Consider the following 27,942-nt stretch of genomic DNA (forward strand, 5'->3'; position numbering starts at 1 on the left):
CACAATATATTCCTTATTGTCATAGTCACTAGATAAGCTATTAACACGTTTAAGTCCGACAACGCGACTGTCGCGTTCAGTGAATATAGCCTCAGGTGCCACCAACGCGAGTCGCGCGGTCTTTGACAATATATGAACGTTATCTCACCGGATTTTTCACGAATTACAACAAATATCTGCTGGCCGCTTGGAAACACTGTCATATACTGGAGTTTGTATTTGGTTTTCGAATTTTGATGTTAAACTTTATTCTGAGTATATGTCAATGTATGACGGCGGATTTTTCACAAATTATAATAAATATCTTCTGTCCCATTGATAAATTGGATGATAAAATATGAAATCCTCAATTTCATTGCTTACTTTTCAAATATTCAAGCTAGACGTGCTCGAAAACGACAAAATTAGTTGTAATAAAAGGTTGTAAAGTAATAAAAGTAAACACATCGGTAAGCTTTGAAAGAATCATCAGATGTATTTAGATTATATTGCATTTCCAATAATTTGTTGTATTATCGTAATCCAATCCCATCGGTTTATTTTGCTATGCATTCAGTAATATTTTCTACGCCTTCGGTGTTGGATGTCTTTTGGTTTTACTATGAACCATTGCACGTGTTTTGCTAAGTACTTCAATTTTAAATTATTTTTAAAATAAGTGATGAATATTGCAAACCTTCGACTTCTAAACGAGGTAGGTGGAAAACTTCTCAGCCAATCTCAGATGATGAACTATTACACATATTAGAAAATTCACATGACGACATTGACGCAAGTGATGAAGATTTATATTGTAATGAAGATGATCGGACAGACGATCCTAATTTACAAGAAGAATCTGAAGATGATGATGGTGATGATGAGTCTCAAAATATTATTGAATGGTCTTCAGAGGTTCAACATCCTACAGTGCTACCATTTACAGCAATACCAGGATTGAAAATTAATGTGGGTGGCAGCAATCCTATTGACTACTTCAATTTATTGGCATGTGAATTATTCTATGACCTGATTATTCAAAATAGCAATTTATATGCCGTTGATATTCTTTCTCAAAGTAAATCTGAGAAAAGTAGAATTGCTGCTTGGAAGGATATAACTGTAGAAGAATTTTTCTTGGTTTGTTGTTTCACATGGGAACACATGTTTCACATGGGAAAGAAAAATCATTTATTTAGTATTCCAGTGTTTGGACAATATATGAGCCGAAATCGCTTTATGTTAATTTTGCGTGCTTTACATTTTAACAATAACCAGTCCAGACTTGCCTAGATATCTCCATTGTTAGATTTTTTTAATAATAAAATTCTTCTTCTCACAGTACCGTCTCCTATCGGAGGTTGGCTACCATCACAGCAATCTTTACTTTGTTGGCTGCAGCTCTGAACAACTGTATTGAACTGCACCCATACCACTCCCTTAAATTTCGCAACCAGGAAATCCTCCTACGTCCCACATTTCTCTTTCCCGAGATTTTTCCTTGGATTATGAGTCTAAGCAGAGAGTACTTTTCTCCTCTCATTATGGAGAATGTTTATATGAATATAAAATGGAAAATCTTTATTATCCAGAAAGAAAATTAGCCCTGGACGAATCTATAATTAAATGGAGAGGAAGACTTAGTTTTCGTCAATTTCTCAAGGACAAACGACACAAATATGGTGTCAAACTGTATACTTTGGCAGAATGTACCGGGATGATTCAACGCATATTAGTTTATAGTGGAGCTAGTGACCCCGTAGTTGGAGGACGTAATCATACGGAAAAAATAGTGCTAAATTTGATGGATTTGAAACTAAATGTTGGTCACTAATTAAATATGGATAATTTTTATAATAGTGTTCCATTGTGTAAAAAACTACTTTCGGTTAAATCTTATCTTACAGGAACATTGAGAACTTGTTAAAATTGAAGGGATATTATAAGGTGTACTTTTTCTTGAAACATATCCCATTTTTACTTTTTTTTTGTCTTAATTGAAGATGTGGAAGATGAAGAAGATAAAGAATTCCTTGCTTTATTTTCTCTAAATCGAACATTTTTTTCCATTTGGAGAAAATAACTAAAAATTATACCGGATGAGTTATTTGCAATATTGACTCTACTTTTATATCAATAAATAATCTAAACATATTTTTTTAGCGAATAGATACACATGAAATTGATATACCTCAACAATCCATGCACGACCAGCACATGTTACTGCAGCCACAAGTTCATAATATATCACAAAATCATCCTCAAGTCAGCAATTCTCCTGCCTCAGTTCTAAGAAATTCGTTTTCGACAGACAGATCAACTTCACATGTAAGAAATTTAAATGCTTCGTTAGGAAGTAATCACTCTTCTATAAATAGAATGCAGTCCCCTATGGGAAACATACAATCTCCTATGGGAAACATGCAATCTCCTATGGGAAACATACAATCTCCTATGGGAAACATGCAATCTCCTATGGGAAACATGCAATCCACTATGGGAAACATACACTCTCCTATGGGAAACATACACTCCCCTATGGGAAATTTACAATCTTCTATGGGACGATTACAGTCAACTATGGGAAACACTCAATCACCCATAGGCAACGTTTATGTTCAGTCACCAATCGGCAGTATGCAATCACCAATGGGAAACGTACAGTCGCATATGGGAAACTTACAATCACCCGCTGGGAGTGTCGAATCACCAGCGGGAGCTAGTCCCTTTCTAGTATGGCCAGCTACTAATTTAGATTTGTGGCAATCTCAGCAAAAGACTGCTGTTGCTCCATTTGGAATATTTGAACAATCTTTGGAAGAAAATCAACTAAGAGGTAAGGATAATATTTAGTTATTTTTCGAAAACACGATTTTAGCTGAGGTTTTTTTTGAAATGAAAAAGGTTTTGAAGCGATTTGAAATTTGAAATTGTTTTTCCTACACAGTACATATTTTTTTAAAAAAACATGTTAATCTCATGGTATTTGTGTATCAAAGTTATGCTTTTTCTTACAGATCCCTGTATTTGATTGCATTTTTATATTGCGTGTAAGAAACTAAAATATATACCGTTGACTATGATAAAATAACATGTAACTAGCTTAACGATGGCGATTTTCCGACGCGCGAAAACGCGACGTATGATTGTCCATGCGTGAAACATGGAAAATCCGGAATATGGAACATAGAAAAGTTGATTTTGCAAACTTACAAGCATTTAGAGTAGAGTAAATTTTTTAACATAATTGAGCAAATAACGTCACATAGATTAAAAAAATATATATTGACATCACACATTAAATAGGGCACAATGTTAACTAGGTGTTGAAAAACCTTTCTTTTAAAAGCTCTATAGTGTGTTTCCTGTCGAATGTCAGATGGTAGACTATTGTAAAATTTAACAGACGCATACAAAGGACTGCTCTCTGTTATAGACAATATGTGAAGTGGGAAATTCAAATTAAGGCTTCTTGTATTATATTCATGATTGGAAAGCAGGTGATAAAACAAAGTAAAATTTTTAAATAGGAACATAATACATTCAAATATATAGATGACTGAGAAAGTGAGTATATTGAGTGATTTGAATCGGCTTCTACAGGATTCTCCTGCCTTCAATCCTAAGATCATACGGACTGCCTTTTTTTTAGACTATAAAGACAGTTGAGCTATCTACTGCAGCACCCCAGAAGATTACTCAATATCGCATAACAGAATAAAAGTTTGCATAATATACTGATAGTAAAATCCCCTGGTCGAGATGACACTCTTAATGAGTAGCAGGCTCTATTTAATTTTTTGTTGTATTTTGTATTTGTTCCCCCCAATTTAAGTTCTGGTCAATATGAAGACCAAGAAATTTAACTGATCTAGCAGATTCCGTGTTTTGTGATAGAAAATTGATTGTATCTGGGAACTGTTCTCGTGACTGGCTGGTTCGAAAGTAAACAAAAACTGTCTTATCAGTATTAAGCAACAACCGATTTCCACAGAACCACTGTTCAGCCTTGCCTAAAGTTTTCTCTGCCACTGTTTAGAAGTTCAACATTAGATTCTAATGTTTTTTCCCAGAAAAGCACATTTGAGTCATCAGCGAAATTTACAAGGTTTGAGGAACTATTCCACCGCATTTGGAAGGTCGTTTATGTAGACCAAACAGAGAAAAGGCCCCAAGACGCTCCCCTGCTATGCGTAATATGCCTAATTTTAAATTGATCAGTTTAGACTAAACCTTACATCACTTTTTCTTCAAGCATACTTTTTGTGACCTATCTGTGAAATGATTTTATCCATTTTAATGCCGGTCCCTCTATTTAATAACGATGTAATTTTTGTAATGATCTAGGCTATCGAAAGTCTTAGATAAGTCCAAAAAAGCACCTAGTGTTTTCATCTTTGCCTCTAGTTTTTCTAAAATTTTTGATATAAAATCATAGGTAGCTGTCTCAACAGATCTCCTTGCGAGAAAACCATGCTGCGAACTACTAAATAAGTTGTTTAGAGTAAAAATGTTTTGTAGTCTGGAATATATCTTTATCGAATATTTTTGAGAATGATGGAAGAAGGCTTATAGTGGCTTGACAATTGCCAATTTTAAAATTTGAGGAAATTTATCTTGCCTGAAAGAAGCATTAACTATAAAAGAAAGAGGAAGAGAAATCTCTGATGAAACATGTTTAATTTGATTACTATTTAAATGGGAATAAGCCTAATTAAAGGTTAAAATACGTTTATTGACGTTTCAATTTCCACTTCGGAAATCGTTCTCAAAATAGCTTCAGAACAATATGTTTAATTTGGTTGAAATTTCATCATAACCAGACCTAGGCTTGTTTTTAATTTATTTATTATGTGACATATTTCTTTCTCTGAAATGGGAGTTAGAAACATGCAATGATTATTTTGTTAGATATTAATGTGAAAATTTTTTACCTGATTAATTTATCTATTTACCTGATTTTAAATTGATTTATTTCGTTAGAAAGTACCTGAAGGTCACTCTCTAAACAGAAATTGTCTTGATTTTTGGAATTACCCTTAATCTCTTTTACCAATTGCCAAGCGATTTTAGTTTTATTTTCGGTATTTTCAATTCGTTCTTTACAACAATTTTTTCGAAATTGAGTTTTGTGCCCTGTAAATATCTTTCTAATCAACATTATTACTAGACAGTGTAAACAAAACATCAAGCCTAGATTTACAATGTTTTTTATCATAATTTTTAAAGTACTTTGGTGTTTTTTTTTTGTTTGCTTTATTTATCTCTTTGAGTGGAAAACATTGTATAAAAATTTTCTAAACTATATTCATAAAAGCATCTCACTGATTATCTACCTCTAATGTCTCAAAAACAGATATCCGGTCTACATTACCTAACATGAATTTAAAAAAAATCTTATTCTCCTTGCTAAATATTCGTTTTTTATTATATTTGACTCAAATTCATTTAATTCAAATTTTACCTTTTGAGCAGTATGATCAGATGTATGAGGATTAAATATCTATAGTCTTTGATGGAAGGTTTAATATCAAAAGAGCTCAAAAACATTTTTAATGTGTCTGGCCACCTTGCACCCTCAAGCAGCATATCTATTGTCCTTGCGATTTGTTTATCATTGCAAAAGCCAAACGCACGGAAAATTATGCTTAAAATCAAATGGTAAGTCCGTTGGGATCATCGGTATACCCGAAGTCAAGAATTAATCTCCTTCGTATTTTTCCTTGATGATCGCTGCCTCAATGACATTATTCATTAGCGTCTTCACAATCAGTCTCGTTCCATTGCGGTCGAGGTTGATTAATGTTACTCAGCATAATGACAACTGATCCTCTTTTAATATTGTAAATTATTAGCTGATCATCCAAGCAATTCCAATAAACTCAAAAACTCTGTGGGATAGTTGACAGAGTGTTGTGCTCGCTGATGTTGAGATCGATGTTTACGAACACTTTTGGTTCTAAGCTTATCCACTTCATTTTTTATAATTCTAGAACACAATTTGCAATTATTCGGCCAAAGAGATTACTTATCAGACCAGCTGATAGGTGCGTAAGTCGTCTACAGACAATTCCGAGTTCCAACATCGAAAAGATTATAATACCCATGTTTGCCGTCTAAAGATCTGGTTTACAAGCAAGGATCAATCTCAACGTAAAGAAGGACTGGTATTACAAGGCTAACGATCTTCGATTGTCTAATAAAGTCACATTGTCTAAAGATCTGGTTTACTGGCAAGGATCAATCTTACGGGAAACCAACAATCTCAATTGTTTTGAGCTTTTCCACGCTTGGAACTCCAAGAGACATTGTTGCCACATTTGATTAAAAAGAATGAGGTGGCTTTTGGCCCATTCTATTGCGACCTTTTCAGGTCTATTGTGGTCCTCTAGTCCTAGATAACATTCTCTAGCCTGACACTTTTTAAAAGGTCTAATAGCTTCGAGACTGGACCTTCCATGTAGCTCTTTGCCGCTGCCAATTCCATCAGTTTCAAATACCTATGTAGCTTACAGTGCCCTGTTAACAGACCTACTATGGCTGTGACTATTTTCCTGTCTTTGCTTATTAGGTCTGCTGTGAATTTTGGCGTCTATAATGAACTGTTCCAATGCCCGAACCTCCGGTTCCTTTCGTACTGAGCAAATTACTATCGCATAGACCAGTCATCAGTAGGGTAAAAGTAACCTTCATAACGGTCTAACTCTCACTGTTGTGTCACATTGAAAGAAGTGGATACAGGAGTTCGTTAGGGTTCACTTTCAGAAAAAGGGATATATCTGGAAAAATTTATTTCCATATCTGTCTTCTTCTTGTAGTTCCTTCTCTTATCGGAGGTTGGCTATCATCACAGCTATCCGTACCTTATTGGCGGCTGCTCTGAAAAGATATACTGAGCTGCAACTATACCACTCTCTTAGGTTTCTTAGCCAGGAAATTCTTCGTCTTCCTAATGGATCTTTCACCCTTGATTTTACCTTGCATTATGAACCTTAATATCTCATATTTTGCACCTCTGGTAATGTGGTCTAAATATTCCAGCTTTCTTGTTTTGATGTGCTTTATGACCTCGCAATCCTTTTGTAGCCTTCTTAACACTTCTGCATTTGTAACTCGTTGGGTCAATGGTATTTTCAAAATCCTTCTATAGCACCACATCTCAAATGATTCCAACCTCTTTATATTATCCGCTTAGTGTCCAGCTTTCCATTCCATACAACAAAGCCGAGAACACGTAGCATCTTAAGGCTCTTATCCTCAGCTCCAGAGGAAGGTCTCGATTAACAAGCATTGTTTTCATATTTATAAATGCTTGTCTTGCAATTTCAATGCGTGTCCTTATTTATTTACCTTGGTCATTGTTTTCATTTACCCAGGATCCCAGATATTTGTAGTTATTCACTCTTTCTACTTGTTTTCCCTCGATATCTAGCCTTCCTACTATATGTTGCTTAGAAATAATCATGCACTTGGTTTTCTTAACGTTCATTTGTAGTCCATATTACTGACTTGATGTAATCTATTTACTAAGCGCAGCAGTGCTTCTAGACTGTCTGCAAAAACAGCGGTGTCGTCTGCGAATCTTATGTTGTTAAAGATTTTCCCGTTTATTGATATACGCTGTTGTTCGTCTGATATTGCTTCCTTAAAAATAGCTTCGCTGTACAGATTGAATAACAATGGGGACAGAACGCAACGCTGTCTAACACCTCTTTTGATTTCTATAATTTCTGTATCGACATTTTTATTCTAACCTTTGCTTTTTGATTCCAGTACAGATTGACAATAACCCATATATCTCGACTATCCACATTTTGTTCTTTTAACAGTTTTACGAGTTTCTGATATCGTACTCTATCAAAATCCAAACTCTGAATCCAAACTGGGTGTCATCTATATCTTCTATTTTTTTTTAAGTCTTCCATGTATTATTTTGAGAAATATCTTAAGTGTGTGGCTTATTAAGGAAATTGTTCTGTACTGGGAGCATTCTGTCGCATGTACTGACTTTGGTATTGTTACAAACGTGGACAGCAACCAATCTTCAGGTATTACTCCTGTTGTATATACTTTGATGAACAGATCTAAGCGTAAATGTAGTGTTTCTTCGTCAATGCATTTAATTAGCTCAGTGGGTATCGGATCTAGGTATACTGATTTAACGGTCTTTGCATTTATAATTGCCTGTTCTAATTCGCACAGTATGTATTCTTGCCAAAATCTTAGTTTATCTTAGATGTCTGCAATAAGTTTACCATTATCATCTTTGAGTATCCCATAGTGTACTCGCTTTTTGGTATTTGTTAGTTCTTTTATTTTTTATGCATATTAAAGGTGTCGTATTTTCTGTCATACTCTTCTATTTCTATGCATTTCTCCCTTTGGTTTTTCTCATCTCTTCCATTAATGCTAGAATTTCGGAAGTCATCCACTTCTGTTTTTTATTTGCCTTTTCAGGCTTTAAATTTTTTCTGCAGCCTTTAGTAATGCCTTCTAAATATTGCTCCACTTTTCATTGACATCTTCTGATGTTCTATATCTGTAGAGATCTGCAAATTATTGAAAAAATGCTAAGAAAGTATACTAAAAAATATATATGAAATCATAGCTGATGTATACGCGTATCATTATGTAAGATTTAAAAAAATCAAGCTTCTAATTTAAAGATTTTTTTAAGACTTGAGTGTTTTAATATTTTGATCACTTTGTAGGAAGCGCGATGAAAACCGCCTTAAAAGATTTAAATGCAGACGAACTAGCGGAAACTGGATCGCGAGGTGGTATGGACGTGGCTGTAACAGCTCAAGCTACTGACAGCGCCAAACGTATTCCCGCATTTAGTGATAATAGTTCATCTTCGGCGGAAGATGTTTACATTCGAGATGTACAAGGAGAAGAAGATTTCGTAAATACAGAGGTTTTTAGTTTTAATCTCACTGCGATGAAAGTTAGTACACCTCAAAAGCGAGATCGCGTCCTTAGCACTATTTTAGAGGAATCCAAAGGGTAAGTGAATATATTAAAATTATATGGTGCGTAAATGTATCTACAAATTTCAATTTAATATATATACGTCTTTGCGTTTAATGGCATAGTTATTTTTTGTTAAAGTATACCCACCTCTCGACAAGGGCTCTGAAATACACTCCGCGTCATAGAAAACGGGCCACCCCAAGTATTTAAAATATTTTCGAAATTATTATTTATTGCTACAAAATTAAGCATTTATTTTTTTGTATATTGAATTAATATTATTTTATTTTTAATGTGTCTTGGGTTATTTAAGTTAAATGGGTTGTTGCGAAAGCAAACCGACCATGTAACTGGATTAGGGATATTCATAGAACCTATAAAACAAAACAATTTTGAAAAAAATTTGTTTACAACTTGATTAATTTTCGAGAAAGCGATTGTTTTGAGAAATGTATGATATTGTAAAGGGTTCTAATGAGTTTTAAACGTATCTCAGATTACAGTAGCCGACTTAGTGTGAAGTAGTCTTGAGTTAATAACGATGGAATTACTGGGAAGTGGATTAAGTCAAAGACAAGTTGCAAGACAATTGAATGTTAGTCGTTCGACTGCACAAAGGACCCAGCAACGATTTATTGTGACAGGATCTCACCAACGACGACCTGGTACAGGTCCAAAAAGGAAAACAACCGCTTGATCGCGTCATCATTCTTGCTGCATTAAGGAATCAGACCCAAACCACTAGAATACTTCAAGGCCATTTACAGCAAGCTCAAGGACCAGCAATCGGCCTTTCTACTATTCGGCGAAGATAAGGGAGCAAGGTTTGACAGCTTGCAGTCCAGCAACAGGGCCCTTACTTTCCCCAGCTTACAAAAGACGAAGACTCGATTTTGCCTGTGAGCACATCAATTGGACAGCAGACGATTGGAAAAAAGTATTGTTTACGGATGAGTGTAGAATGTCTATTTATGGTAAAGATGGACGCAGTAAGGTGTACAGACGGGCTGGAGAACGTTTCGCTGGTTGCACTTGGCACCATGGGTTGCTTTTGGCGGTAGTTCAGTAATGTTTTGGGCAGGGATTTCTTTTGATGTGCATACGGATCTCGTCGTGATCGACAGAGGTGCGTTAACAGCAGTAAGGTACATAACCGAAATCTTACATCACGTGATGCCCTATGCTGGATTTATTGGCAACGAATTCCTGCTAGTGCAGGATAATGCGAGACCACACACGGCAAGGATAGTAACGGAGTACCTTGACGAGGTTGGTATTCCAAAAATAGACTGGCCTGCTCAAAGCCCCGATTTCAATCCTATTGAGCATATATGGAGCCTGCTAAAAAGTCGCGTTAGGCGTCGCATACCTGCTCCAACAACACCTGTAGAGCTTCAGATGGCACTCATTGATGAATGGGCCACTTTTCCCCAAAGAGATATCCAAAACGTTATAAATTCCATGCCAAATCGAATGAGGAGTGTCATCCAGAATCGAGGTGGCAATACCCATTACTGAAAATGGATACCAGCTTTTTTTTTTAAATATACAGTTCATTATTGTTTTAAAAACTGTAAGTTGATTTTTTTATTAAATTTCCTATTTTTCTTAAATTTTTTATTTTCGATTGATGTTTTACGATAATGATGCAATTTTATATTAAACGAGTTATTGATTCAATATACAAAAAAATAAATGCTTAATTTTGTAGCAATAAATAATAATTTCGAAAATATTTTAAATATTTGGGGTGGCTCGTTTTCTATGACGCGGAGTGTAGATCTTATCCCGAGTCCGTCGTCAGCCAACTTCTCACTTCATATTCTTCTTCTCCAAGATGCATCTTCGTTATTTACTAGTTGCGTATTTCGAATACTAAATAACTTAGTGATCTAAAAATAACTTATTTTATTGAAGTTTGTTTTTCCATTTTTCGTTCCCTTGAAGTTGGGATCGCTATTTTTTACCTATAGAAAGTGTCCCAAGTAGGATGGTTTTCGATTTTTTTATAATTCTTCGTGTTTATCTTAAAACTTGGGTTAATGTTATACTTAATACTAAATTTCAAAGATATATATATATACTTATTCAGGGATTCTACAGTATTCACTGCCTTCCCTCGCTCAATCGTTTCCATCTCTCCCTGTTGTCCCATTCTCCATCGTTTAGGCCTCTCTTACTCATGGCGTCGCCTACTTCGTTCCTCCAGGATCTTCGGGGTCTTCCTCTTTTCCTCCTTCCTATGGTGCTCCATTCGGTTATTCTCTTTATCCATCTGCTGTCGCTAGTTCTTCTTACATGTCCATACCACTTTAGTCTTTTTTATTCTATATATCTTAGTATGTGCGTTTCTATTGATGTTCTTTGCTTTATTTCGTCATTACTTCTCCTATCCATTATTGTTACTCTGCAGCATCTTTGCAGGGATTCCATCTGTGTTGTTACTATCTTACTGCGGTTTTTTTTCTTGTATATAATTCATTTTTCAGCCCCATATGTTATGATACTTCGCAGTGTTTGTTTTATAAATCTGCGTTTCTTCCTCTGTTGCGGCCTTTTTCGTTATTATAAACCCCAAGTATTTGAATTTATCCTTTTCTTTGATTGTTACGTTGTCGTCAATCTGTAGATCTTCTATATCTTCTTCACTTATAGATAGGTACTCTGTTTTCGCGAGGTTAATATCTAAGCCAGTATTGGTATATTCTTCTTTTAGTTTCTTCATCATGTAACTGAGGTCTTCTTGGTCTTGTGCAATCACTACTTGATCGTCTGCAAAGCTTAACGTATATAGGTATTCGTTTCGTACCGGTACTCCCCCATGCCATGGCATTTTCTTTTCCATATAGTCAAGGCTTTCTCTAAGTATATTTTGAATAGGGTTGGAGATGTGGAACAAGCCTGCAGGAGCCCTTTTTTGTGGTGAAGTCTCTTTTGATTCTTGTTTCCAGTTTAATGGACACTTTTTTTTATACAGCGCTTTTGTAGCTTCTATGAGTTCCGTCTGTATTTCTAATTTGTACATCGCCTCCCATAATGCTGACCTTAGTACAAAGTCATACGCCTTTCTCAGGTTCACAAATGCCAAATGTTTATCTCTATTTTTTACTTTTTTTTTTTTTCAACAGTTGTTCCAGTGTGTATATGTGATCTATGCATGATCTTCCTGTCGTGGCGCCCGCCTGATCTCCCCGATTTTGCCTTTTATCGCTTGCTCTAACTTTTCTCGCAGTATCTTCCCATATAATCTTCCTATTGATGATATTACGCTTATTCCTCTGTAGTTTTCGCATCGTTTTCTATCTCCTTTCTTAAATATAGATGTCATGTATGCCTCCATCCATTCCTTTGATAGCTGTTCTCCATTTATGCCTTTCTGAAATATCCATTTTATCATCCTGTGTAATTTTTTTGAGCCGTACTTTATAAGCTCAGGTGAGATGCCCCCAGGTCTCAGTGCTTTCTTATTGTTGATTGCTTTTATGGCCGTTCTCATTTCCCTATCTGTTATTTCTATTTCTTGTTGTGGGGATCTGCTTCGTCTTCGCCTATTTTCTTTTCCAATGAATTGTGGTCTTTGTTCTGTTAACAGTTCTTTGTAATAGTCCTTCCATTCTTTGTCCTGTATATTTCCCAATTTAAGTTTTTCTTTTTTTCCCAATTTAAGTTTTTCTTTTGAGTTTTGTTTCAATCCTCTCAGTACTTTCCATGACTCCGAAGTTCTTGTACCTCCTATGTATGTTTCAATATTTAAGCAGGTTCTTTTCCATTCTTCATTCTTTTGTTGTGTGATTTGTTTTTTCACTTCTCTATCTTTTTCTCTATATTCTTTATAAACTTCATCGTTGTTTGTAGTCAGCCATTTTCTGTATAGTTGCTTTTTTTTTTCTTCAATTATTATTTTTTTTTGTTCATTTATTTCATAGTAGTGCTACATTTCTTCGATGTTGCCGTTTACCGATGTTCAAAGGTTTCTATGGTTTTCACCATCCGTATTTTCAATCCTAGACTAAGGTCTCGACTACAGATTTCCATTTGAATTTGATAAATATACTTTGAGTCCTTTAACTTCTGCTTTTTATTTCCTAGGGCATATTTTCTTTCAAATATTTATAGACTACAAGCCCATGGGAAATTTTTAAGTCGTCATTTGACCCAACATTAATCACATATAAATCAATACTACAATGTGTAATAACAACTTTAGAAACGGAAACTATGCCATCAATTCTTATTGGTACAGGTGAGTACACAAGTATGGTAAACTTATCATTCAAGAGATTTCTCACCTCTGTTCCAGGCGATATATATGGCGTTGCAAAAAAATCTATATATCAATCCGAAACTCTGTATATGAATGCCGTACTGTGGGAAAACAGTTTTCCGGAAATAAAAAAAATTTCCCTGCTCCGGGTACCAATATTTTTGTACGGCATTAGGTTGCAGGTCATTATTGGTGTGGTCATAATCCCTTGGGGATTAGACAAAGGGTTGACAATCCTCTCTTGTTATTCTTAGCGTGTCGAGTCCACCATATATCGTGTCCACCACCTTTATAATTGAACTTTGTCCACACTTTTGATCAATATTATTGTGTTGGTTACATACCATTGCCGTATGGCTTCTTCAAAGGCTTCAGCCAAGAAGTTTCCCACGACCTTTATCAGTCTAACCGTGTATAATGAACTAAAATACTTGGAATTTTGTGTTACGCCGTATTGTCCGAAATATTCTAATTTTATTTTTTGTACTTGGTGTTTTGGCACTGGGAAGTATATATGGTTTTCACTGACAACATGATACAACCAATTAGTATAAATTGCACTCAAATTGCAAAAGTATCAAACTACAAATACTTGGGAACTTTAATAAATGAAACTGGAGACCAAAATAGTGAAATAAAAAGATGGATCGAAATTTCCAGGGCCACCCACCCTCATTGGTGAAAAAATTCTTCTGCACTAGGAACATAAGTATCCTTCTTCGATTAAGAATGTTGGGGGCTATGTATTTAACGCCTTATTATATGGAATAGAGGCCTTATACAGAACAGCATAAAAATATTGAAAGCTTCGAGATGGGGTGCTACCATCGAACACTAAAGATAAGTTGGATCGATAGAGTCACAAATGTTCATGGCTTCAAAATATAATGCAGGGAAAAATGGGTTTCCTTCTTGTTTTGCGAGACATGCCATTACATTTTACTTTTATTATTCACTCGCATTAACCTTTTCCTTATATATATTAAGTATTGCATAAAAAATATTTATGTGATTCCAACTTATGCTAACGACAATTCAGTTTAAATTAGTAAAAAACTTGGTAATTGTATTATAATCTAAAAATATGTTTTTATTTAATAAACTCTTTGCAGATCTTCTTCAAATTCAAGTTCAAACATAAAATCCTCACACTTCACCAATACAAATAAAACTGGTATGATCTCAGAAGAACACAATAGCTACTTAGCCCAGAATCTAATGGCCAACGCTGCACTTCGGTCCAGTTTATTAGCTAATTTAATGGATATGCCAGCGCCTACCCAGCCGGTGACCATTCACAATGAAGTAGAAAGTGAACCGTTAGATCAAATGATGCAGAGCAGTCCCATCGAGGAAAGTCCAATCAGAACTATACCCTCGCCGGCCAATGTGGCTCCTTTAGAGTTTATCCCGTCAGATCCTTTCAAAAGCAGTTTGATCAATCAATTATTGGAAAAGGTAGCTTTTCCAGGTCCGCATACATATGGTTATAAACTGGTGCAGGCTATCCCCAGACTTTGTGTCAAAAAGGAGGCTGTTTTTATAGGTAACTAGATTAATGTATTATTAGCATTTAGCAAATAATTCTTGAGAATTACCGGTCTTTTCTACTCGCATTTAAAAGGCTGTTCTTAATTTACACTACATGTTTTGCTCTATATTGTTCCGTCTCAGATAGTTTAGAAACCCAAAAGAGACTCAGAGAAAAGCATTATCTTTTAAAAAGATTTATACTATTTACAGACTGGCCTCACTATCTAGTACCATTTTGAATTGTAAGAGTACGGTTTGTATTATTATTACCAATAAACTATAAAAAAAATAGTTTACTAAATAATAGTAAAAATCACATTTAGATGGCAATGTACGGATAACATCGTTGCCAATTCTACTGCCATTGTAAATTTTGCTACTTTTGTAAAATAAGCCGGGCCAAACTCAGGATAGACTAAGATATGTTTAAGTTAAAATTTTTAATAGAATATAATAATCACAGCTATTATATGAACTACATTATTAATTTTAAGTACATAGTTACCTTTAGAACATTTATTATTAAGTGCTTAATGAAAATGGTGTAAGAGAATACCCCAGAAATACAATTTTCAATTATTTTCATTTTCATAATCTAATTCATTTTCCGAGTCCTCGTTTAATGAAATTTTGATACAGTACATTAAACCAACTTATACCTCTAAACTATTAATAGTCCTTGGGCCCCCGACTAAATTTTTTTTTTATGAACACACTCTCCAAACTTTTTTCAGTTGTTATTTGGGTGGAGTCGGACAAATTTAGAGCCTGGCGCAATATGGTAGTGGGGCGTTTGTCTGTGAAACTGTCAGGAACATGTTAATTTTATGTAAAAAAAAATTTACGACCACATTGGTCATTTTATTTTAATCAATACTTTTTATTATAAAAACACCGAAAAACATGCTGTCGGACAAAAGTAATGGGCCATTTTGCGCGTCTGACTCTCTAAACATGTCAAATTTATGAAAAAAAAATTTATTACCACACAACTGTTTTTAACACAATTCATCGTAAAAACTGTTTAAAAAATTATGGCAACCTTGTCGGACCAACCAAAAAATCAAATTGTCTGACAAAAATATTGGGGCAAATCGATAGTCGGACAAAAAAACGGAATTTTTATTCGTAATCGATGTCGTTAAACCATGTATTGTTCGTGTATCACTTATTTTTACAACTATTTTTCCGACAAAAGTAGGGGGTTACAATTAATTACATTTTTAAATAAAAAATCTAATTGTCGGACGAAAATATTGAGTCAAACGAACAAACAAATAAATTCTTATTGGATATCGCCGATCTTAAACTGTAAAGGTGAGTTAATACATATTATTTTATGCATTCATATATAGTGAAAAAATGTATTTAATATAATAATAGATTGAAAAAAACATTATTATTAGAACAAAAATTCAATTAATAATTATCATCCTCATTAGAGCTTTTCGACTCGTGTAGAGTATTTTTGCCGGATTCGGTTTCGACAAATTCATCATAATTATACCAAGCAATTCCACACGCTAAAGTAGAAGTTGGAATTATACCCGATGGACACGTTCGTCCATTCGCAATACACGAATAGGCGGCTGAAGATTCTAGTTCGGCTAAACCAGAATAACTCAACGAATATCCGCATCTATTCAAAATATTCATTATTTTAACGTTGCCAGTTATGCCTTTCATTGACATACCAAAAACAATGTGTTTGCTGGGCTTTATATTGCCGCGAGTAATAGAATCGGAAGCGAAGCACGTTGTTAATCGTTCTATTCTTTCGTTCGTTCCTCTGCATCAACTCAATGCCGTTTTCCAGAACACATTCAACCAATTTGGAATGTCACATTCACCTTTACTAAGAGTTTCAGCATCTAGATAATCTGGTAACGGTTTTTTTTGCAAGATTTTTTTCTATACTTCATTGCAAATTCACGACATTCTTGCTCAAAAATCATATCTTGAATTTCCTCATCATTGTTGTTTTTTAAGTCTGTTTTCACTGACATCATACACTTTCATAGATATCCTACAACATACAACTTCCTTTTTAATATATTGAATTAATAATTTACGAGCAACCTCATTGTAATCAGTATCACGTTTATCTTGCCAAGCAGTTGTAGGTGGTTTGTGCGTATGAATTTTATATTTTGAAAAGTATTTCAAACTGCATCTTTTATGATAAAATGAGACACTTTTTTCATTACTTAATTCTTCTTGAATTTTGATCCTCATTTTTATATCATTCATTTCAGTTGCATAGATTTTAATCCTTTCAAAAAATCTTGTTTTCTCTTTTATTTGACTACAGTACAACTTGCGACCTTTCCATTTGATAGTTATGTTTCCACAAAAAAAAACAACTTTCTTTACATACTTCTTCATTGTCAACAACAGTTTGATCAAAGTAATCATTATCCATCTCCATCTCATCATCGTTGTCATTGTCATCTGCAGCTTTAGATAATTGCTGTCTTGTACATCTAAAATTACAATTTTAATTATATATATATATATATATATATATATATATATATATATATATATATATATATATATATATATATATATTTAATAATCGTACCATAATAATTTTTTGCACAAAAAATATCCAAAATTAGATTTAACGATAAAAAAATACTCAGTTAAGAGAAACATTATTTTGTTCCAAATTAACTGCATGCAATGAAAAAGACGATTGAGTGGAATCATCTTCAGTCGACAAATAATTTGCATCACTAAAATGTGATTTTATTACTTAAATTAATAATAATTTATATGAAACAAATATTGCAATAATAAGAAAAATAATGAACCAACCAAGAAGTGGATGAATTTGTATTTGGAGAATTTGTTTTAAACATTTCAGCTTCTTCAACTAGTGAAACTGCTGCGTGTTCTGATGACGTTAAGGGAGAGTCACTGCATAAAATAAATTCATTTAACCATATTAATTAAAAACAGTTTATTTGAAATTATTATATTAATAGCCCTATAAATATATATTCTACATATATTCTATAAATAGTATTATAATAAGTCATATGAAGGTATTTCTTGATGATCTTGAAGTATGTTATTGTAATGGGTTAAAAAAGAGTTCCTAGTTTTTTTACGATTTTTTTGTCCAATAAGAATTAACTGAAAAAATAAAGAGTAAAATTTTAACAATAATTCACTAATTTTATCATCTAAAAACCTGAATTTTATAGTAATAGATTTTTATCATGATTTTATACATAAAAATCACAAATAAATATAAAATTTGTTAAAAATAAATATAAAAAATAGATATTTAAACTACAGGGACAAGTAAATTTTATTACATATAATATGTATATAGAAAATCATAAGCATAAACTCACCTTTACAGTTTAAGAACGGCGATCTACAATAAGAATTTATTTTTTTGTTCGTTTGCCCCAACATTTTTGTTGAACAATTAGATTTTTTTATTTTAAATATAATTATTTACAACTTCGTATGTGTCGGAAAAATGTTTGTAAAATTAAAGCATGCACAAACCCTGTGTAATTTAGACATATGCATTTCCAAAAAAAACTTTTTTTTTTAATTGTATCAAAATGCCCCATTGTTTTTATCGGACAATTAGATTTTTTTGTTTTAAATAAAATTATTTACAACTTTGTATAAGTGTCGGAAAATGGTTGTAAAATTAAGGCATGCACAAACCCTGTGTAATTTAGACATATGCATTTCCAAAAAAAACTTTTTTTTTAATTGTATCAAAATGCCCCATTGTTTTTATCGGACAATTAGATTTTTTTGTTTTAAATAAAATTATTTACAACTTTGTATAAGTGTCGGAAAATGGTTGTAAAATTAAGGCATGCACAAACCCTGTGTAATTAGACATATGCATTTCCAAAAAAAATTACTTTTTTTAAATTGTGTCAATATGCCCCATTGTTTTTGCCGGACAAATGATTTAATATGCATTACACATGCAAACAAACAGAAAAAAAACAAACAAACATTTGTGGTAATAAATAAAAATGTTTCATAAAATTGACATCTTTGGCGCGTCCGACTGCGCACATGCCCGTGAAAATTGTCCGACAAGGTTACCATAATTTTTTAAACAGTTTTTATGATGAATTGTGTTAAAAACAGCTGTGTGGTAATAAATTTTTTTTTCCATAAATCTGACATGTTTAGAGAGTCCGACGCGCCAAATGGCCCATTACTTTTGTCCGAAAACATGTTTTTCGGTGTTTTTATAATAAAAACTATTGATTAAAATAAAATGACCAATGTGGTCGTAAATTTTTTTTTTTAAATAAAATTAACATGTTCCTGACAATTTCACAGACAAACGCCCCACTACCATATTGCACCAGGCTCTAAATTTGTCCGACTCCACCCAAATAACAACTGAAAAAAGTTTGGAGAGTGTGTTCATAAAAAAAAATTAGACGGGAGCCCAAAGACTATAACGGTATTCGCAGAAAACCTTTCGTTGTAGTAAAAGGCACGGTAAACTGCACTGGTGTTCTTCATAATGTTTAACACTTTGCTAAATTTTAGGTATAAAATAAATGTGTCAATAACCCGTTGTTCATAGTTTTGCATATTTCGTTACATTTTTTTTAATACATAGGATTCTTGCATAATGTTATTTAACGTAAATTTCTTTCACCTACTTGTTTAATAATTTTTTTTTAAACAAATACTACCGCGCTAAGGTTAATTTATATTCAAAGTAGATGTACAAAGTACTAAAATATCACTTTTAATTTTTGTTAAAAAATACTTCGGAGTAAACTAGGACATTTGGTCAATTTAAATAATGGTTGTTAGATTGACCATATATGTATGTTAGAGTGTACCGTTTTTGAGACGTCTGCGTTTATGGGTTAAAGTTAGGGTTTTGGTAAATACATTTAACTTTTTATTTTCAAATGAAAATACTTGTACTAAAAATAAAATAATTGTGGGAAACATTTTAATTTGTTTATGTACGGTTTACAACCATTTCTAAACTTTTTATCAAACATAATTAATTTACAATCGGCATTCCTAATGATCATTAGGCTAATTTGCTTAATGTGTTTAGGATCTTTGTAAGCGGTTATATTATATTTACCTCTCAAGCACAACAGTTGAAAGTTTCTGTCATATTGATCTAAACTCATTATATTGTAATTCATAGTAGTTTCAAGTGACCAGCATGTCTAGACGTAAGTTGGATATTGATGAATTAATTGCAAATGTACATAAATACTTTACCATGGAAAGAGACAATGGTGGACCTTTAAAGCCATTATTATGTATAAATCAACGCGTTGTGACGCACTCGGAATAAGTGAAAGTAAGCTAAAAACTGTAATGAAGACTGTCAGAGATTCTCAAGAAGACCTTACTGTGACTGAGTATCACGAAGACAAGAAAACAACTCGTAAACATTCTAGGGGCATTGACTTATCTGATGGAGAAAAATTTGAAATTCGCAATATTTTGTATCGAATGCGTGAAAACAATCAACATGTCAGTTTAGATACATTATTGGCCAAAATAAGACAAAGACAAGTTTCTGAAATTAAGAGGACTAGCCTTTGGAAAGTGTTGAGAGATTTAGGATTTAAATTCAAAAAAGAAAATAATAGGTTACTTTTATGCGAAAGGAGTAGTGTGGTTCGCAAAAGAATTAAATTTTTGAGAGAATATACTAGACTTAAATCTGAAAATGCAACATTCATATACTTAAACGAGACGTGGATATTTGCAAAGGGTGGAATTAAAAGAATTTGGCAAGACGACAGCATAAAATCAATCAAATACACAGATCATCATCATCATCACTGACTCGACAACCCTTTTTGGGTCTTGGCCTGTTCCAGGATTCTTCTCCATTCTGATGTGTTTCGTGCTTTTTTTCTCGAGTTTTTTATTTTTAAGGATGTTATATCATTTTCTATTTGTTCTAAGTATCTCAGCTTCGGTCTTCCTCTTGTTCTTTTTCCTACTGGCATCTGTTTGAATATTTTGTTTGGTATTTCGCCTTCTTCCATTCTTTCTACATGTCCTATCCAACGCAGCCGTCCTATTTTAATGAATGTTATAATATCCGGATCCTGGTATATTTTGTATAGTTCAGAGTTGTATCTTCTTCGCCATATTCTCTCTTTTAGTGAGTGTCCAGGTTTCTGGACAACAACCAAAACAGTCGTGGAACGTACCGAGCATAAAAAATTGTTTAGTTAAAAATAATATCAATTTTCCGGAATACGCCTTCAAATCAGAGTTACTGCCCTATCACTGCCAGTTTAATCCCATCGAACACATCTGGGGTATATGTAAAACGTATTATGATAATTACGTTGGATGCAGTGGATACAGTGACGATGCAGTTAGGGAAATGTGGCAAGAAGCTCTTAAAACTGCAACAGTGATTATAGATTTACATAATGATAGCGGTAGTGACTGCAAAAATCGGAATGCCACCTCTCACATTCAAATGTAGTCGAAGTTTTTGCCGAGATGTTTTTATGTTTATTCCGAGAACCTCCTTAACAGAGTCTATGATGTTTAATTTAATTTTGACGAAGCTTTCCATCGCTTCATCCATCATGACTCTATTACTTTCTATGATATATGTCTTCTTTCTGTTACACTCTTTTGGTATAGACTCTTGTTGAGTTATCCTGCTGGCTTTCTACTTTTATTTTGTGATTTCTGTTTTTTAATTTGTATCATATAATATGTTTTTATTCGAATTTGGCACAATACCAGTAAATTATCACTTGTTGTCTCTGCCGATCTCAGTGTCCTTATATCTAAGACTTGAGAAAGATGTAACCATAAAAAAACTTAATTTTTTGAATATTGTTTATCATTATCTGAAGACGTTCTTAGAAGCTTTCTCTTGTATTCTCATCCCTGTTTTTCTCAGTTTCATAGTTTATTTTTAACAAGTTTTTTCTATAATCTTTTGACACTGAAGGATGGCAATCGGGTTGCATTTAACTGTACATAAGTCAAAATCATATTTTGATGATTCCCTGGTTCCCATTGTTATAATGGATAATATAGGAAGCCATCAGATCCTCTCTTAGTTAATTATCCAGGAGGTATATCTTTCCGCTATTTAAAACTAACGAAAAGGCTGGTAAGATTTGGGTTGTTTGATTTGAATCGTGTCTATATATGATCTTAGAGATATGTTTTTGTTTTTAGGTCGAGAAAGGTATGTTTTAGAAAAACAATTAGGAAAAGGTACATTTGGTACCGTTTATAAAGCAATCGATTTGGGAACGAGCTCTCCTGTAGCCATGAAGTATCAGAAACCTGCAAATAAGTGGGAATATTATATTTGTAGAGAATTACAATCTAGATTAGCAAACCATCCCCTTCGAGACAGATTTATGGATATTCCTCTGGCATATTTTGGTAAGTACCATATTCAAATTTGATGATATTTCTTTATTTATGCTATTTACCCACTCTAATGGAATCTTATTTACTGTATTTAATAGAAATTAACAAAAATTAAGTTGAAAATGTTTCTATTTCCACCATACAAATTTAACACAATATTTTGTTTTGTTACTTGCTACTTCAAAAAAAAATTCTTCTAATAATTTAATGTTATCTGCCTCATCATATTGAAAATTCAGACATATATTATAAAATTTTAAGTAGAGAACTTCAACATTATATTGTCAATATATTTGAGGTGCGTTCCTGGGACGACTTTATTGGAGGATAGTTCATTTGATTACATGAGATCAACTTTACTTGAAACTAACCAAGATCAACTTATTTTCGTATTTAAACGTATTTTCAACTGAAATCGTGGTTAATTCTTATTAAAGATAGTAAGAAATATTAAAGTACCACAAGAAAACAGCTTCAGATCATAACTATTGAATATTTTCAAAATTATCATAAATATGTTGAATATAATAGAATAGAATATTCTTTATTAATCCCATCAGATCACATTGTGATATAGGACAAGTCATATAGTACATAAAGCATGATCAACAAATTATATAGGACAATTACATAAAACAAAATCAATAATATATAGATTAATATAAAAAAAAAGATATGCTATATAGAGCGTCTCTGAACCCGTCGGTCCTCATTCCCTGTAGTCTTTTATTAAGTCAAAATAATCATTTAGGTTGTAAACACATAATTGGATCAAACATGCTTTTAATTTATTTTTGAATTTTTGAATATTATTTTCATTTCTTATATTAAGTGGCAAACAATTGTAAAATTTAGATCCTGCAAAATCAGGGCTAGTTTCAAAGAGAGTTGTGGAGTGTTTACACACGCTTATCAACCTCCCGTGTCGTGTCGGGTAATTATGAAAGTCAGAGTTGAGGGTAAAATTTTGAAATTTAGTTTTGACGTGAATAATACACTTATAAATATATAAAGCATGAAAAGTCAACAGTCTGTGTTCAATAAAATATTTTCGACATGATTGTCTATTATCAATATTGAATATCAATCTAAGAATTCTCTTTTGAGTTATAAAAACTCTAGAAGAGTTTCTAGAGTTTCCCCATAAGACAACATTATAGGCCATATATGAATAAACCAATGCATAATACACACTTATCGATTGATTGGTGTTAAATAGGGTTTTCAACTGAAGGATCGCATAGTAACCCTTATTCATTGTTTTGCAGACTTTAGTGACATTTTCATCCCATGTCATATTACTTTCTAGAATGCTACCAAGAAATAGTGTTGTATCACTAAAGGGTATTTCCTCAGAACTAACTGTGATTTTACAACCATGGGATGGCTTACAACGCGAGTAGAACTGCATACAAATAGTTTTCTTTGCATTTACCATTAAAGAGTTCCTTTTATACCAGGTTGTAAATTCCTGTGCTACTAAGTTCATTTTTGAAATGAGTTCGACTTCAGTTGACTCGTCAACTACAATTGTTGAATCATCTGCATAAAGAACTGTATGGTCTGCAGTTAAAAAATTTATCAAATCATTGACATATAAAAGAAATATTAAGAGTCCCAATACGGAGCCTTGCGGTACACCTTGATCAAGATTAAAAACAGATGACTTCTTATTATCGACTTTTACTAGGAATTTACGATGTTGTAAGTATGACCTTAACCAGTTCAAGAAATGACCCCGAAAACCAAGGGCTTCTAATTTATGCAGTATAATTTCAATGTCAATAGAGTCAAAAGCCTTAGTTAAGTCAAAAAAGAGTGCACTCACATATCTTTTTTGATCCAAAGCAGCGTGGATATAATTAAATAATGAAATGAATATGATAGATTTAAATTACAAAAACACTCTACTAGAAACAACACTTTTAGCATAAAATTAGTTTTTCTCATGGATTTTAGGGTTTTTACAAGAAATTTATATACATGGATAAAAAAATGCGTGCTTTTATTGCAGGTTAAAATTCAACTCTTTCGTAAAACTAACTAATTAACTAATACTCTTTTGTATATATCTCAGTCTATTACTTCTTGGATCATATAACACATTAACTCACCTGTCATCTGCTAGATGCACATGGCTATTTCAACCTTCATACCCCCATAGACGTCACCGTAGCGATTATGGTTTGTTACAGTCTCACCCTCCCTGGCATCGAACTCATCAGAGGAGGTGCCAACAGAAGATACAGGTTTCTTCCTGGGCGTCGTCGTCTTCGTCTTGGTACTACAGGCGTGAAAGCTTCAACATTATTGAGGTTAGCGTGTGAAAGAGCGGATAAGTGGAACACACCAAGAGCAGTAGGGGTGGCCACTCCACAAAGCCCGTAACTCACGGGCGACACCACTCACTTGATTCTATAGATTCCAGCTCTCCTCGAGTAGAATTTAGCTGTCTGACCTTTCGTCCTGTTACTGGGAGCGGTTGTTTTAGCCCATATCAAATCTCCTTTGAATGGACTGGGTTCCTTCAAACGTCGATCAGCATATTTTTCGCGATCAAACACACAATTTTTCAGATTTAAGATACTAAGACCACGGCGAAAACGGTCCATGAGTCTTTGAAAAGTCATTGGGGCTCTTTTTAGTCCAAAAGGCATCCGTAAGTACCGGTAAGTTTCGAACAGTGTCACAAATGCAGTTTTATCACTGGATGATACGCTGATTGCAAGTCTATGGTAGAAATATAAAGAATTCGATTAGCGGCGTGTAATAAATCGTCCATAGGCGACAACGGATAAGAGTCACTAGTAGTCACAGCTTTTAAACGTTGATAATCTACGCAAAGTCTCGTACCGTCATCTTTTTCGGCACTATACAACACTATGAACTTTAATATTCTTCGATGATACCTTCTTCTAGGAGTTTATCTAACTTATTTTTGAGCACTTCTCTCTTTGCAGGTGACATTCGGTATGGTGTCTAATTCAACTAATACCGTATGTGTTTTATCTAAGCACCAAGTATAAACACATTAACGAAATTGACGTATGGTAGATGTAGATGGATATTTTTAATTTAATCCATAAATGATAATATTTAAATGATAATCACCACTCGACTAAAGAAGTTATGTGCTTAAAATATAAAAAAAGTCACCGAAAAATGCAGTTTGTTCTGCTTTTAGAGTATGTTTCAGTCTAAAAATGGCCAACATGACCATGCTGTTAGAAAAAATGCATAAAATAGATAAAAAATCGTTCTTTATGCACATGCAGTTGAGGTTAATTTTGAGAATATTGAAAAAATAACAGAAAAAAAAATATACGAAAATTTATTACTTAGAAATTTTCCAAAATTAATTTTTTTTTGAAAAATTCAAATATTTTTCCGAAGTTCAATTTTGATCCAAAAAATCTAAAAAAAACCAGAGTGTTTTGGGTATAAAAATGTATGTTTATGAATTTTTTCAAATTTTTAAAAGCAAGGTATCGCTCATGAACATTTTTTTTTTGAAAAAACACATTTTTGCGATAAGAGATCCATGCGCCACCTAGTGAGCTAAAAATTTGGCTTAATTGTTTTCTAAATATGTACTTTCGGGTCGTAGTAATTATGTCGTAGGTATTATTATCAGCTTCTTAGTTTGTTTCTTGGATGAAAAGTTGGTAAATAATTTATACCGTGAATGCTTATTATGTAGGAAATTAATATCCATAATAAAATGTTCGTTCTTTTCTAGGTGACCAGGCGTCCCTCATAATATCGGAGTATATACCAGGCGGCTCCCTTCTAGATTTGGCGAACATGTACAAACAAAAATCTGCCAAACCAATGAAAGAATGTTTAGTTATTTATTTGTGTATACAAATGTTACAGATTATTCAGGCTATGCATCAAGTGCAAATTATACACGCTGATATAAAACCCGATAATTTTTTAATTTTCGTAACTATCGATAATACTGTAGGATTACAACTTATAGATTTTGGATGTAGTATTGATATGTCCTTATTTCCGCCTAATGCCACTTTTAAAAGACCAGTTACTACAGAAGATTTCGTGTGTTGTGAAATGCTAGACGGACGGCCGTGGAACTACCATACAGATTTGTTTTGTGTCGCAGCCACAGCACATGTTCTTCTTTTTGATACTTATATTAAATTGCAGAAGAGGGATAATATCTGGTCAATTCAACATAGGTTTCCACGATATTTAAAAGTTGACTTGTGGAATATGTTTTTTAGCAGTTTACTTAATCAACAGGTACATCTTTTATATATTATTATTAGTAAATCGATTAGTATTATAATGGTTAATTTAAAACGCGCGGTTTGTTTATATGTGCTGTGCTCAACCGGATTTGACCACTTACCAAAATTTATACCTAGAAGGCGATCTGTATCACCTTAATTACTCACATCACGTTTCGGATAATTCTTTATACACATAATGCGAGAGAAAGTCACAATGTGAAGCTATGAAAACTATCGAATACACGAATTTTTTGGCGGTATACTTGCTCTAACAGAACTAATTAATAATAAAGAATGTTTATTTTGTTGGCAACTAAATATTGGGTCATAGGACGAATATTTATTTTTAAAACTGTAGCATCGCGATTAGACTTTATGGCTGCTTGAATTCGGTTGAGCATTTACTCGACTAAGGATCTGCACGGTTCGGTGGTAAATTCAATGTTCGTTGTGGGTTATTTGATAGTGTCTGTTTTATTTTATGCTATACTGTTTCAATGATATTTAGGTCAGGATTGTTAAAATGCCAAGAAAGGTCATTCATATTGTGGTTTTCAAACCAGTTGTTTGTGGTTCTGGCTCAGCTGTGGTGGTGGTAGATAACGCTGTGGTGAAGGTAGCTTCAAAGAACGTCCATAGAACGAAATATTTGCGTTTGGCGGTGTTGCCATGTCCTTACAATGTATATCTTGTATGCCTCAACTCAAATATACACAGAAAAGGCTTTGAAACAGTACATGTTTATTATATTTTATGGATTCTGCATTTTTTTAATTTATATAAAACACTTCTTCTTTTTAAGTAGACATAACTCTGTCTGTTTTTCAATCTGCCTCAGGGCTCAGGGGACTCTCCCTGACTTATCCCATTACCAGTTTCAATAGGGTCGGTTAGTTCTTCTTCTACTTTTACTTTGATTGTGTTGTTTTGGTAGGTATTTTCGATCGTTTTGATTATTCCCAGAGGTATCTCTCTTGCTTACATTAAGTGGATAATGTCCTTTAATTTGACCCGGTCAAATGCCTTCTTAAGGTCCACGAAACAGAGATATGCCGATTTGTTGTATTCTAATGATTTCTCTTGAACTTGCCTCATTATAAATATAGCATCGGTGCATGATCTTCCCGACCTAAAACCTTGTTGTTCTTCTGCTAGTGTTATAATTTGATTAAGTTTATTTGTTATCACTTTGGTTGTTAGTTTTAGTGTTGTATTTAATGAATTAATTCCTCTGTAATTTTTCGAGTCTAGGAGTTCGTTCGGTATTCTGTCCTCTCCTGGTGATTTTTTATTTTTTAATTTCCTTAATGCTTTCTTTGCTTCGTCCTCCTCAATATTTATTTCTTCGTTTGTCGTCACCTCTGGTGTTGGTGTTTCGTTATCGTCACCTTTAGGAAACAGGGATCGAAAGCCACGTTTCCTTCTGAATGTGTTTCTTTTTTATTAGTTCGTTCATCTCTTCTCTTTGTCCTCTGATCATTCTCCATATTTCTTTTTGGATTCCGTAGAAGTCGTGTTCCATCTGTTTTGAGAAGCTTTGTC

The 27,942-nt window shown here is 33.5% G+C and overlaps 1 protein-coding gene across 1 annotated transcript in view; it reads left to right on the plus strand.

The window, feature by feature from the left end:
- The window catches only part of LOC140443836 (uncharacterized), a 60,096-nt gene that overhangs the window by 29,901 nt on the left and 2,253 nt on the right, over nt 1–27,942 (plus strand). The window contains exons 7-11 of the mRNA XM_072535310.1: nt 2,143–2,815; nt 8,691–8,985; nt 14,329–14,762; nt 21,947–22,159; nt 25,887–26,410. Of these exons, the coding sequence (XP_072391411.1) occupies nt 2,143–2,815; nt 8,691–8,985; nt 14,329–14,762; nt 21,947–22,159; nt 25,887–26,410 (2,139 nt within the window). The remainder of the gene's footprint in view (nt 1–2,142; nt 2,816–8,690; nt 8,986–14,328; nt 14,763–21,946; nt 22,160–25,886; nt 26,411–27,942) is intronic.

The sequence above is a fragment of the Diabrotica undecimpunctata genome, chromosome 6 (genome assembly GCF_040954645.1).
Source record: "Diabrotica undecimpunctata isolate CICGRU chromosome 6, icDiaUnde3, whole genome shotgun sequence".
In the NCBI taxonomy this organism is placed as follows: Eukaryota; Metazoa; Arthropoda; class Insecta; order Coleoptera; family Chrysomelidae; genus Diabrotica; species Diabrotica undecimpunctata.